Here is a 14590-nt window from a genome sequence, read left to right as displayed (position 1 = left end):
AATAGCGCTGGAAAAATACGCCCAGGCGGCGGCCCGCCGCTGCATGTCCGGCGGTCGCCGCGTAGAGGTCAGAGCCTGCGAAAAAAATTTCAATGCACAAAATTAAACTAAAACCAAAAATACTTAACTTAAAGCAAAAATTGTCAAAAATAAGGTTGGGTTGCCTCCCAACAAGCGCTTATTTTTCGTCTTTAGCTTGACGTTCTTTGAAGCTCATGAGTTATCCCCCATCGTGAGGATTCCTTTGGGATGCCTTTGTACCAACAATCTTAGTCTCTGCCACCGCAAATGGAACCAACTTGTTGAAAACTTTCTTCCATCAATTGAATTTTCCATTCGAGGTTTTGATCACGTAGATTTCGGGGTCATCTTGAGGTGGAGTCTTCTTCCTCTTCTTTCTCCATGGCTTTTCCTGCAAGGTAGGCTTAGTAGGATTAGGCTCGCCCTTTTTAGGAGCTTGAGGTAAAGTGTTAACAATGAAAATAGTAGGGTTAGAAAGATCTTCCCCTCCAAATGGATCATAAGGCTTAGACAAATCGGTCACCATGACCTCCCTGCAATCATGTTCCATCTTAGCTTGTTTCGCCTCTTCATACTTAAGCATCGCGCTTTCGATGTTGTAGGTCGACTTTCCTCCATGGTCACTTATTGTGATTTCTCCTCTACCTACATCAATAAGAGCTTTGCATGTGGCTAGAAAATTTCAACCTAAAATCAAAGGAACTTGTTTATCAACTTTCATGTCTAAAACAAAGAAATCGATAGGGAATATGAAGTCATCAACCTTTACTAACACATCCTCAATTACCCCTACCGCATTTACCGCAGTGTTATCGGCCATCCTTAAGCAGGTATCTGTGGATTTGAGCGGCCCGATGTTGAGCTTCTCGTAGTACTCCCATGGCATTATGTTGACGCTAGCTCCAAGATCACAAAGAGCCTTGTCTACCTTGCCATTCCCAATGGAACAACGAATGATGAATTGGCCAGGGTCCCTCTGCTTGACAGTCCTTTGCTTTTGGATGATATCACTACAGTGAAGAGGTAGCTTTAGATCAATTTCTGGAGATTTTGCTTTTTCATCACCGCTTCTCTCAAGAGCTTGGCATACCTAGGTATTTCCTGCAATGCATAAACAAGAGGGAGGTTAGTACGACATTTACAAGACATATTTAAGAATTGTCGGAATTGCTCTTCAAGCTTGAATGGCTTCCTCGGCTGGAAGGGGAGTACAATCCCATTGTGCCGCACGAATTCCTTCTTGGCGGGCGCCTCTGCCTCTTCAGTGGCGGGCCGCTGTGGGGTTTTCGGCAGTCCGTAGGCGTCGGGCAGGATCCAAACTGTGCCCCAGTGGCGGCCCGCTGTAACGTATGCGGCGGTCCGCTGGGTGTCGGACAGTCCCTAAAACTCGTTCCGGAGGTGCTGGCTTCATCCTTGTTGGTACCGACAACCTTGGCAACAGCCTTGCCTTTATCTTCCACTGCCTTCTTTTGGAATTGATCCATTTGTAACTTAATGATGGACACAGTGGAGACAACAGTGTTTAACCCAGATTCAAGCTTGGTTAGTCTTTCCTCTACAACTCCCATCTTGGTCTCGTTGTTCTTTCTATCCTCTAACATTAGCTCCAAGATCTTTTGGATGCCAGCCTCATATTTGTCTTCCTTGGTAGGTGGCTCCACTCCTTTCTCTTTGCCTAGATTGAACCCTGCATGAGATTGGACAAAATTATGATTATTAGCATGAGATACATGTGGATGTGGGTGATTTCCATTATAATTATTAAAATTACCACCCCCCTGATTAGGGCGATAATTATTATTATAAAGCCTGTTGGGATCACCCCCATTTTGGACATATTTGACATCTTTGATGGCATTCCCCTCTTTGCCTGGAGCTTCTAATTTTTCAATTCTTGCTCTGATGGATGCCAATTCTTGAGATGTCTCATTCCCGCATGATCTCTTCACTGCATCTAGCCCTTCAGCTTTATGCTTCTCTTTGGACCAACCCCGACTATTGGTAGCTAATTCATCGATTACCTCCATAGCACCAACTCCTCCTTTCCTCAAGAATCCCCCATTCGCCCCTGAATCCAACAAACTAGAGATTTTTTCATTAAACCCATTATAAAGGATTCCTACCTGATGGTCTATTCCAAAACCATGGTTCGGGCATTTGCGGAGAAGAGCTTTGAAACGTGCGAGAGCTTCATATAGAGGCTCATCGGATCCTTGCATGAATTGAAAGATCTCACACTTGCTTTACGATGGTGCCAGGCGGGTAGTACTTGTCGAGAAAGAGTACCACTAGATCATTCCAATTGGTGGTTTTATCTTTAGGCAGACAATCATACCATTCTTTAGCAGCATCAGTTAAGGAAAAGGGAAAAAGTCTTACCCTCACAATATCATCATCAACACCATTGATCTTGATTGTATTTGCTATTTCCACGAACTTGGTGAGATGTCGATATGCGTCCTCGGTGTCTCTTCCTGCGAAGGCATTTTGTTCAACCCTATTGATTAGGGGTATCCCCAACTTGAAGTTGTTGGCCTCTATCTGCGGACCTGCAGGAATATCCACAATGTTACCATGACTAAACATATTCAAGATTGGAACTACCTCCCTTGGTCGTTTTTCTTTTTCAGCTTTTGCCCGAGCTCACTCTTCTCGCATCTCTTCCACCTCCATTCGGAGGGCGATGATAAGATCGTGGTTGGTAGGCTTCGCCATCTTATTATCTCCACAAGACACGCAAATCTGCACAACCTGCAGAAACTAAAAAAAAAAGAAAAAGAAAAAGAAAAAGAAAATAAAAAATGAAAGCAGTAAAATCTAAAGCAGTAAAATTATCCATTTGAAGATATCACTCCAAAGTGAATTGTCTTCCCCGGCAACGGCGCCAAAAACTTGATGCAAATTTTATTAGCACTAAATAAACCTGCAAGTATACAGAGTATATATAGTATAGCTAAAGGTTAGCACCGGATATCGAACACGGGGAAGACGAACACAAAGTGTCTATCCTCTACTAAGACTCAATTACTATCTGGAAAAACATTTGGGTTTTGAAAACTTTTGAAAAACTAAAAGCAATAAAAAGCATAGATCAACTAAAAGCAAATAAATCAGGAGAAAGACAATAAAGATAAGGGAATTCCAGGGATATCACAGTGCAAAATCCGAGCATATCACAGTGACGGGGCAGCGAGAGTGGGGTCGGCGGTGTGCTCAACGGGACGGCGACGACAAAAGCCGAGCTGGGGCAACGGAGACAGAGGAGAGACCGAGAGGAATGGGATTAATTTAATGGATTGCTGGAGCATCTAATTCATTGCTAAGCACCTGGAAATGGAGTGGGTGAGTTCTCTTTTAAACTTTTGAGCTCGTTTGATAAGAACATTTATTTTGTTAGTCTCAAGCAACATGGCATTGAAATGAAGGGAAAGGGAATTAGTCTTAGGCCTAATTTATATTTAAAGTGTTGGGCTGGTGTAGTTTTGTTGGGCTAAGGATTATATATATATTGATGATCTAGTTTAGCTTTGGGGCAGCGAGCTTAGTTCTTGAAGTGAGTTTGACAGGTTATCTAGGACGTCTAATTTTGGCATACAATGTTCTTTTGAAAAGGGTGAATTTTGTGCACGTCTTTTGAGGTTAGAACGTAAAGTTGTTTTGAGGAGATAAGCGAACGAGGTGGGCTTTCTTTTTAAATAAGGACTATGTCCTAAGTATGTTTCTTTTTAAATGGTGCAAAATATGTTTGTCATGTCATATTTTTGTGTTGATGTGAGATTTGAAGTGTCTTTTGCCATGTATGGTTAATCGAATTCAGATCTAATTAGTGAGTGAGTCCCTACTCAGGCTAGTGTACACTCAGTAGATCGTGTGCTATCTCTTTGAGTTGGCCGATCTAGTGACTTGGAATGTGGCCACATTCCTTGTCATGTAGTTCAGATATGGTATGGTGATGTTGATGATATTGAGGTTGATGGTGATGATGATGTTGGTTAAATGTTTTAGTGACTCAGGCCCTTTCAAAGTTAAACCCCCGAGGTCACTCGTTATTGGCATGATAAACAATTTTTATAAAAATGTTTTCGGCATGAGTCCACTGAGTGCATCAAGTAATTAGCTCTGCATTTGTTTTAAAAAAATGTGCAGGTTGATTGGTGACGAGCACGGTGGGTGTTGAGCATAAAAGTGAAGAATGTTTATCAAATGTTCAGATTATGTTGTGTCTTCATACATAGCAGTATTCTACTCTCGAAATGTTTCCACTGAGTTGTTGTATTTCTTTTGAGTTCATTTATTGATGAGATATTGTATCCCTTTGAGATGCCAATTGTTGAGATGATACTCTGATTTTATTCGAGCTAATCCAGCTATTTCTATTATTTTGAGCTTTGGTCGAGTTTTGTTGTTTTCCCCCTTTCTTTCCCGCTTCTTTAACCCTCCCCTAGTCGCGATTCAACCGTGCTTTCTATCCTTAGAAAATGCGGACGTGACACTAGTATTTTGATATTTTGATCATCTTATGCTAGATTCATAGAAAATAAGCTTAATTAGGTGGAAAATTTAATGAGAAAATGGAGCTCAGATTGTTCCTGCCCAACTGGAGGTTTCAGCGACTAGCTAGGTGCACACCCAACGACTCACCAAAAATGCAAGACAAGTTAGAGAGTTTCTGGCGACTTGTTGGGTACACACCCAGCAACTCGTCAGGAAGGCGCAATGTACCCGAATGACTCTCGGTAGGTTGAACCACCTCTTTCTCAGCCATAAGTATAAAAAGCGTTGAACACGTTTTTGAAGCAATTTTTCAACCCCCAATTCACCATATTTTCTTCCAAGCGCAAGGAGAGAGTTATTGTGAAGACCTTAATCATCAAGAAGAAGGATATCTATTGCCCAATTCATCCAATGATATATTTAGTAGTAGCTTTTTACTTGTGTTGAACTTGATTTTAATGAATTACTTTGTTAATTTTGGTTTGAACACGAATAGCTAGACACCTTTTGTTGAGTTTTTGGTGAAGACTATTTTGACTATGTTATGATTTATTGAATTTGAACTTTCTCCTGGCACTTGTGATTATTTTGATTGTATTTGTGCTTTTATTGTTCTTTTGCTTGGCTAGCTTTTGAATTATGATCGTTTAGCTATATTAATCAAGAGATAGGTAGCTTTTCGTGGTTAAAATAACAATCATCACTTAGATTATTCGCAATCGAGAGAGGGGATACTTTAGTGAGGGCTTGGGTCTCAGGAGCTATAAAAGTTAGATTTGAAATATTGAAAGAAAACTTTTTAATCTTAGAATATAATCAATTGGATAGGTGCACTCGAGAGATGGCTTATCCTATTTAACGAGTTTTCTAATAATTTTAGAGATGCATAAAGATAAAGATTTTATGAGATAGATCAATATAAAGTCGTTGTAGTTGGATCTTAAAGTCGCAGGTGAAAAGAGCGCAAGAAGGGTGCAATACTGACCAGGATGCAAGCCAGAGAAAAGGCTCGAGATGGAGAAGAAGGATAGCTGGGATGATAAATAACAAGGGCAGAAAAGTCAATTCGGAAAGGAAGTCTACCCTAAAAGCAAGGGCAAGCCTCCCTATAAAAGAAGCCACTTGAAGAGAGAGAAAGAGTTCCGAGTTCGAAATTCCAACCACTACACTTAGTAGAATTCTCTCTAGAAGATCAGTTCCTTCAGCATTGTCCAATTCTTCTCGTTCCTCGCCACAGCTATGATCACCTAAAGTCCAGTAGTCCACCGGAGAGTCATCACACCACCGTTCCAGCCAGTTTGTCGTCGTAGTATAGCAGTTTCATCATCCGGATAAACAATCTTTAATCGCTATCCTAGTTTAAAGTTTACTTGCTTTCTTCGTTGGATCTGTTGCAAACATTAGTTCTTGTTGCCTTTTGAAGTATTTCGTGAAGATCCGAACGTTTAAGTTATGAAGTTTCTATTTCGCATGTCTCTATGGTTTGAAATTGCTTCGTTCTGCCTAGGAAAGTTAGATCTTGTTATCGGTTTTAATTTCTAAGTGTTCGCATGTGTTTTTATTGAGTAATCTAGACCTGTCGTCGTAGTATAGCAGTTTCATCATCCGGAGTGGCATAAACAATCTTTAATCGCTATCCTAGTTTAAAGTTTACTTGCTTTCTTCGTTGGATCTGTTGCAAACATTAGTTCTTGTTGCCTTTTGAAGTATTTCGTGAAGATCCGAACGTTTAAGTTATGAAGTTTCTATTTCGCATGTCTCTATGGTTTGAAATTGCTTCGTTCTGCCTAGGAAAGTTAGATCTTGTTATCGGTTTTAATTTCTAAGTGTTCGCATGTGTTTTTATTGAGTAATCTAGACCTGGAGTAGTTAATCAAAATTATTAGTCATGTTTCAGTTTAAGTTTTCGTGCATGAGTTCCCTGATCCACGTTATCATCACCACCTTGCATGTTAGCCAGTAGGAGAAATCTGCAGTTTAGCCGTTAATCTTAAGTTTAAGCTTTTTAATCGATGGATCTTGTGTTTAATTTTGTTGATCTGAATTAATCCATGGAGTTTGAGTTCATGTAATTTCTGTTGATACTTGTTGAAGAAGAAAACATCACAATCTACTTTTGCTTTTGCTTTTTGGCTACTTTTTGTTTTTGTCTTTTACTTTTCAGTTGTACCTTCCACACCTGATGTGCCACCTAGCCACCAAATATACCCTGCTTTCTAGTTTCCTCATTTAGTAACTGTCTACTTTCCATATGTCTCTAAGATACCTTGTCCCCTATTTCCACAAGCACAACCACATGTCGGTCACTTTCACACCCACTAGTCAGTAGAGTACCATCTTTAAATTCCGTCTAGGTAGAATCTCAACCCAAGCGTGGTAGTTAACCATAACCACCCAGGAGTATCACCACAGTTGTCCGAACGTGTCCATCCTCGTGGGATTCGACCCTTAACTCCACTATACTGGCCAGTAGAAGTGGGTTGAGGAATTTGTTTGATATGTCAGGTCCCGGTTGTTGTGCCAACGACTCCGCTAGTTTGGGATTTCATCTTGATCAGTTGGACGCACTCCCTTAATTTAACACAACACCCATGGAAAACCTGCACTTTCACGACACCTCATACATTGATGTCTAAGCTCCTTGCCGGTAGGACAAAGGCTCTGGACTAACAACTCTGTACACTTGCAGGATGATTCTATTGCTATAAATAAAAGTGAGTCAGCCGACTTCGATTAGATCGTCGTCGATAATGGGGTCTAAGGGGTCGCCCTTTTTTATGTTTTTATCCTCTTCAGGGTACAAATTTGGAGCTGTAGATTATATCTAATGCTAGTCAAGTGGGAGATTGAAAAGAAATGAGCTAGAACTAGAATAATATGAGTTATGTGATTATAGTTGGCTTATAATTATATTACTTTATGAACCCATTGGCCTAAAGCCCATGTGGCTATTTATCTATCCATTCTTCTATTTATTATATTCTCCATTGTGGAGAAAGTGGAGGATACATAAAAGGAAACAAAAAAGTAAGTTAATAATATGTAAAGTTTCAACAAGCAAATTTTCTTCTGCAGAGCAATTGTATCGGGAATAGTTCCTATAATAAAATGGAATATGTGTTGACCTCGATAATATTGAATTCAACTTGCAGGATTCAACCAATTGAACGAATCAAACAATACAACAGATAAGATTTAATTATGGTGTGCTCTACCGCTCAACCTACAAATTGCATTATGAATATGTGTTCTTGTAGTATGCTAATTCTGCTGCCCAATTATTAGATAAATACATGAATTACTAACACTTTGATTTAATCTTTTATTTTCTATTTTGATTACAACTTTGGTAAAATCAATTCAATTTTATTACTCAGAGGTAAAAATCAATGCCGAGAAAGATCTTCAATGCTTTTCTGTTTCTTATCTGTCCCATAAAAATATGTGCATTTTTCATTTTTGTATGTCCCGTAAAAATATGACCCTTTTATTTATGGAAAGTTATCCCAATTTATTACTCTTATACATTAAGTTATTTATAACTTATATCATCATTAAAACACTAATAATAATGTAGGTCTCAATATTCATTCACTCGAGTCGGAGTCACTCAGCTTGATCAGCATGAGCTTTTACTGGATCCTCTCACCCGCGTGTTTTACAGGTGAAACAGGCAGAAATAGGTTGGCCTGATCAGGTCAACTGCCCAACTTGAGCAGCTTGCGACAACACACACTACTTTAAAGAAGAAGGAGACGAGAGCGGAAAGGGAGAATGTCAGTCGGGACCAGATATCGAACACAGGGAAGACAGACACATATTGTATACCTTCTACTAAGCTTCTTTTACTATTTGGAAAAACCAAAGGTTTTGGATTTTTGAAAGTAAAAACTTATAAAAGACAAAGAAAACTACGATTTAAGATAAATCACGGAGATAAAACAAATGAGATAAGGGAATTCCTGGAATATGCTTGCACAGTTCATACTTCAGTAGGACGATTCGCCTATGTTTTGCCCATGCGGTTGATACGCTCAGATTTTGCACTATTTTAAGGCCATTTTTAGGTCCGTTTTGAGAGTTAAGGTTGCATTACATGTCCTTTATTTGCATATTTTATGCATTTTGGTATTTTGACGTATTTTGTGAGAAATGTGCAAAATAGAGCTGAAAAAAGGACAGAAAAATGTCGAAGTTCGGAAGATGGAGCAGAAGGCAACCGAGCGGGCTACTGAAAACCACTCCAGAACGTTCTGACTCTCTCCAGCGCCGGCTGGGTCTGATCGAGTACGAAAGCCTCTATTCAAACTCGTTTTGCTGGCGATTTTAAAGTCCGATCAAGGCGTGCTACATATCATTCTATTCTTCTTTGAAAGAGCTTCATGTTGGTAGCTTGATCATCTCAATCGGAGTTCTCTGGAGAAAGTTATGGTTGTTCTACCAAAGTCGCGCAAAGCTGTCAAGTGCAGAATTTTAGGTGAAAATTTAAGGAAGGAAAGAAGACATTACCTTGTGAAGCCAAATCTTTTCCTTAACCTATGGAGCACGAAAATTCCATATTTGCTATTGTTTGGAGAAAACTTTTTACCGAGTTTAAATACTTTTCAAGCCTATATATACCCAATAACCTAATTCATAATATTCAACATTCATAGCCACCAAAATTAGGGAGCCACCAAGGCTCCTCCTCCACTCTTCAATCCTAATTACTCCATCCATCATTCCATCCACCATTCTTGGAGATTGGAGAAAATCAAGAAAAGACTAAAGAATGCACAACAATTCATCCTTGGATTTTATTTGCTTTTTCTTTTTATGTTTTGTAATTTAATTTGTTGTTTTTGCTATTTGTCTATGAGTAGCTAAATTATAAGAATTCTCTGGATGTGTTAGTAAATTTTATCGGTGATATAATTCTAGTTTTGGTATCCGTTTGTTCTTTACTTCGTTTCTATTCTAAGTTCTGGATAATTGCTTCATGTTTGAGTGACACATTCTGTGATGATCTATTGACTTGCTACATAATCGTGAGAGGAGGTTGACGAGTTAGAATGACTTAGTTGACACTACAATTAGCTTCCCTTAAAACGACAGTGATAATTGAGAGTGATGACTTTTCAAGGGTCTTAGGAGCTTTAGGGAGTTACAAATCTAGGATTAACACCCTTAGTGAAGTAATCTACGTTTGTACTACATGGGCAAAACTTAAGAAACTCGTCCTACTGAAGTATGAACTGTGCTAGGGTATCATAACTGTGTTTTGTGTGAACCATAATTGTTAAAGCTCTATCCTTGGAATTCCACTCTTTGCCTGATATACGTTGGTTATTTGAATGTTTTATTTTAGTTACTTTATTTATTTTTTCCTAGTTAATTAATCCATCCCAAAACTCTTGTTTCTCTTTATAGTATTTAACGCTTAGTACATGATAGTCACTTGCAAGTAGTTGTAGTGCTAAAAAGTAGTACATCAGCGGTACAAGCGTAGATTACACACACTAGGGGTGTCAATCCTAGAGTTCTAACTCCCTAAAGCTAATTAATAGTGTCGTTTTAAGGGAAGCTAATTATAGTGTCAACTAAGCCGTTCTAACTCACCAACCTCCTCTCACGATTATGTAGCAAGTCAATAAATCATTACAAAATGTCTCACTCAAACGTGAAGCAATCATCCAGAATATAGAATAAAAACGAAGTAAGAACAAAACATATATTAAATAGAAAGGAATTGTATAATCAAAGTCGTTACTAACACATCCCTAGAATCCTATGAGTTTAGTTACACATGATGAAATAAGCTAAACACATAGATTGAAGGGAAGACAATTTGAACATAAAACTAAAGCAAATAAAACCTGTAGGTTGAATCCTTGTCATTCTTGATGTTCTTGAAATCCTTCTCCAACTCCTTGCACAAGTGAAGTACTCTAGCTCTTGATCTCTATGAATTATTTTACAAGTAGAAACTCTCTCTTTTGATGAAGATTGAGGTCTTATTTATAGGGGAAAGCCAATCCTTGTTGTAGAAGGAAAAGATCTTCAAAATATGGTAAATCTTGGAGCTCTATGTGTTTAGCTTATTTCATCATGTGTAACTAAACTCATAGGATTCTAGGGATGTGTTAGTAACGACTTTGGTTATACAATTCATTTTTCTATTTAATATTCGTTTTGTTTTTACGTTGTTTCTTCTCTAAGTAGTTCTGATGCTGCATGATTGAGTGACACAATCTTGTATGATTTAATATCGCTTGCTTCATAACTGCGAGAGAGTTCTAGCGAGTTAGATTCACTTAGTAGACGTTACAGTTAGCTTCCCTTAAAACGGCACTGTTAATTGAGAGTGAGGACTTTTCAAGGGTCTTAGGAGCTATTCGGAGTTACGTGTTAGGATTGACAACCATAATCTTGTAATCAACGTTTGCATCGCATGAGCATAAGTTAGGTGACTCGTCCTATCAAAGTAATAACTGTGCTAGGGTATTGTAGTTTGGAATTTGTATAACCATAACTGTGAACGCACATCCATGGGATTCCCTTATCTCTATCGATTGTCTCTGTGTTTTACTCGCATTTAGTTGTTAATTGCCTTCTATTGTTTTCTGTTTTCAAAGTTTTCAAAAACCTTCCATTCTTCCGGATAGTAATTGATTCTTAGTAGAGGATAGACACTTTGTGTTTGCCTTCCCCGTGTTCGATATCCCGGTATAGACCTTTAGCTATTCTATATATACTTTGTATAATTGCAGGTTTATTTAGTGCTAAAAAATAGTGCATCAAAAGCCATTTTATATTTTGAGACGACTCGCTTAAACCAAGAGCACTATCGGGACATGTACTTTCTTGGTTGTTTTACGGTTTCTATGTCATTTCATTCTATATTAATTTTTGAGTTTCTTTTGGTGCATTCTGTTTGTTATGTATTTTGGAATATGTCATTTAAAAATTACTTTCTCTGTTCCACTGTAAGTGAGATATATTCCTTTTTGTGTTGTCCCACTATAAATTAGTCAATTCCTTCTATGTAAAAAACAACACTCTATCTCTCTTACTTTGTCTCTCCTACTTTTTGTCTCTATTTTATTCTCACTTCTATTTTATTCTCTCTCCTTTCAACTACTAAACACCATTACATTATAAACCTGTACCCAAAAGAAATGTACTCCTTCAGTCCAAGAAAAATAATCATATTTTGCAATTTTGGGTTGTCCACAAAAAATAGTCTTAGTTATAAAAATGGAAAATTTCTCTCTACCCACTTTTTTCTCCTTTCTCCCATACTTTACTTATTTTTTCTCCATATCTCTCTTACTTTATCGTTTTTCTCCTTTCTTATTTTACCAATTTCACAGTAAAATCAGTGTTGTCCTATTTTTTTTGGACGGAAGGAATATCACATATGATGGGACGGAGGAATTAATATTTTATACTCCTGAATTTCTCAAAGATACCACATATAGGCTTTTAACATTGCAACATTCTCAATTTTTTTGAGATGTATAAAGTTCATTCATACACTACACATTCTCACCAATGTCCTTGAGTCGATGGACATCACATAATTACACTCATATTAACCACCAACACAAATAGCCATAGTATATTCTTCAAAATAATTAAAAATGTTTAATTTTAAAATATTGTTACTCACACCCAATATTTTAAAAATCAGACCTATATGCGAACCGACCGATAGCCCCTCCTCTCCACATCGAGAGCCTCAGTGTGATGAGACAACCGCAACGGGATCTCGTATCGTCTTGGCGAGACAAGACCAAGTCATTTCGCCTCACTTGTTGCATGTGCTCTTAGGAGTTGTAATTAGTTTTTAATTAATATAACTTCTCAGTATTTAATCTTTTGTATTTTTTGAATGTTCATAAAAGTTTTAAATTTTTAAATATAAATTTGAAAAGTTAAATTGTGAGCCAAACCAAGATATTCGTACTAGAAAAAACTTTATCGGAAAATAAAGTGTACGCTGATAAAGGCTGTGAATTATATAGGATACTGCACTAATAATTATTTGAATGGTCCACTATAATTAATAGAGGAAGCCCAATTATCATACCATCATAATATCTGAGTCTCTACAGTTTATGCAATTAAATTCACTACTACTTGTTCACTGCATAATTTGCATCATATATTAACGAGTAATGATAAACAACCAAATTTTGTACAACCAAAACAAGATTATATTAGTAATTTTGATGTGTTAATAAATATTAAAATAATAAATATAGTTAGTTAACAAATTAAAAACACTTTATTAGTCTTTGTCCTTATTTTCAATTTTTTACTTTTATATTTGAATTATTTCTCTATTATTTTTCAAATTTGAATTAAAATATGCATTAATTACATTTTATGGTTCAAAAAAAATTAAAAATTATACAAAAATACCATAATATTATGCACATTTCCTATATTATATATATGTCTATAATTTTTAATTAAATGCATACATAAATTACTTTTTTTTTTCTCAAATAAATCAATTTTTGGTTATACAAAATTTGGTTGCATAGATTTATTGTATATTAACCGCACAAAAGTAAAACTTTTTCAACTCTGATGTAAATGACGTCAACTAGCTAAAGATCTCGATATGATGGTTACTACTCCACAATCCATACTCCACAATCCACATCATGAACGGAAAACAATGATACCAAATCTACTGTAAATATTTTCTTTAATATTTTTGTCTTTTTACCTGACGACAAACAGTTACAGACTTTTATACAATAATTAATTAGGTCATCCGCAGCGCTGTCTCTTATCCATTTTTTAACCGTGTCATCTCTTAACTATTCATGGGTCTCACTGTACTTTTCAGCTCATCTCTTAACTAAGAGACAATACCTGCATCCCTCCATCTCTTGACCATCTCTTATTCATCTCTTAACTATTCATTCAATTTCATATTTTATTTTTATTTCCAACAAATTCAATTAATAAAAACACACTTCATTAAATAAAATAAAATCACAATTTAAAGGCCTAAAAAATTAAAAAATACATAATTAAAAATACATAATTAAAAAATAATATAATTAAATAAAATAAAAATTACAATTTAAAGGCCTAAAAAATTAAAAAATACATAATTAAAAATAAAAATTTACAATTTTTTTTTTCGAATTTTCGATTTTTTTTAAAATAAATAAATTTATGACGTCATAATTCCGACGCCCACTCGCGGGCCGGCGAGTGGGCGTCACGCCATCGCTTAGCGCGCGCCACGTGGCCGCGCGCGTCGTCTCGCCAACTCGAGGCCGGCCTCTTCCGGACGCGTCGCGCGACGAGATGTCTCGTCTCGTCGAGACGAGACGAGCGTCGCAACGCTGTCTCGATGCTGTCTCGTCTCGTCGAGACGAGACCGAGATAGCATCGAGCCGCGTTGCGGATGCCCTTAAATTCATAAATATTTAAGATGAAACTCTCAAATTTTTAGTTTTTCCAAAACAAGATGATATATTTTTATATTTGAAAATTTTCTCTCTCCAATTAATAAACTAAATCGTTTTTTCTCGCTCTAATTAATTATTCAATTATCTTTCACTCTTCATTTAATACTTACAATAACTTTTTATCTCTCCAATTAAACACATTAACCAATATCTCCTAAAATCTTATATCAACTAAAAAATGTGTTATCTTTGCCAGGATGGAGGGAATATACAATATCCTTACATACGCTATTAGGAGTTCCACTTTTTCTATTTTGATATGTCCACGGATAAAGTTTTGATTCACTTTTATCATAAACGGTACTCCCTCCGTTTCAAGAGTCATGACTCCTTCCTTGGGCGGTATGAAATTTTATACAATTTTATTTTGTGTTTTAACTGGAGAGAGTAAAGTAACAGAGATAAAATAAAATAAATATAAAAGTGTTTTCATTTTTAGTAATGAGTTATCTCGGTGGGGACAAACTAAAAATGAAAGTGGGTCGGTCACCTACAGTAGGACAGAAGGAGTAATTTGACATTTTTGGTTGTACACGAAAAATAGACCAAGTTTGAAAAAAGGATCACGCATTTGCTGCCTAACACAATTAAATACTACT

General features: G+C 36.9%; 1 protein-coding gene across 1 annotated transcript; it reads right to left on the bottom strand.

Moving 5' to 3' along the window:
• Window positions 1-319: 319 nt before the first annotated feature.
• Window positions 320-2240, bottom strand: LOC125220288. The gene is made up of 4 exons (XM_048122445.1): window positions 1793-2240; window positions 1234-1708; window positions 709-1031; window positions 320-666 (listed from the first exon to the last, which is right to left on the bottom strand). The coding sequence occupies exons 1-4, from the start codon at window positions 2238-2240 to the stop codon at window positions 320-322; spliced, it is 1593 nt and encodes a 530-aa protein (XP_047978402.1).
• Between the last annotated feature and the right edge of the window lie 12350 nt (window positions 2241-14590).

The sequence above is a fragment of the Salvia hispanica genome, chromosome 4 (assembly GCF_023119035.1).
Source record: "Salvia hispanica cultivar TCC Black 2014 chromosome 4, UniMelb_Shisp_WGS_1.0, whole genome shotgun sequence".
NCBI classification, from domain to species: domain Eukaryota; kingdom Viridiplantae; phylum Streptophyta; class Magnoliopsida; order Lamiales; family Lamiaceae; genus Salvia; species Salvia hispanica.
This window is presented reverse-complemented; position numbering and strand designations above follow the sequence as displayed.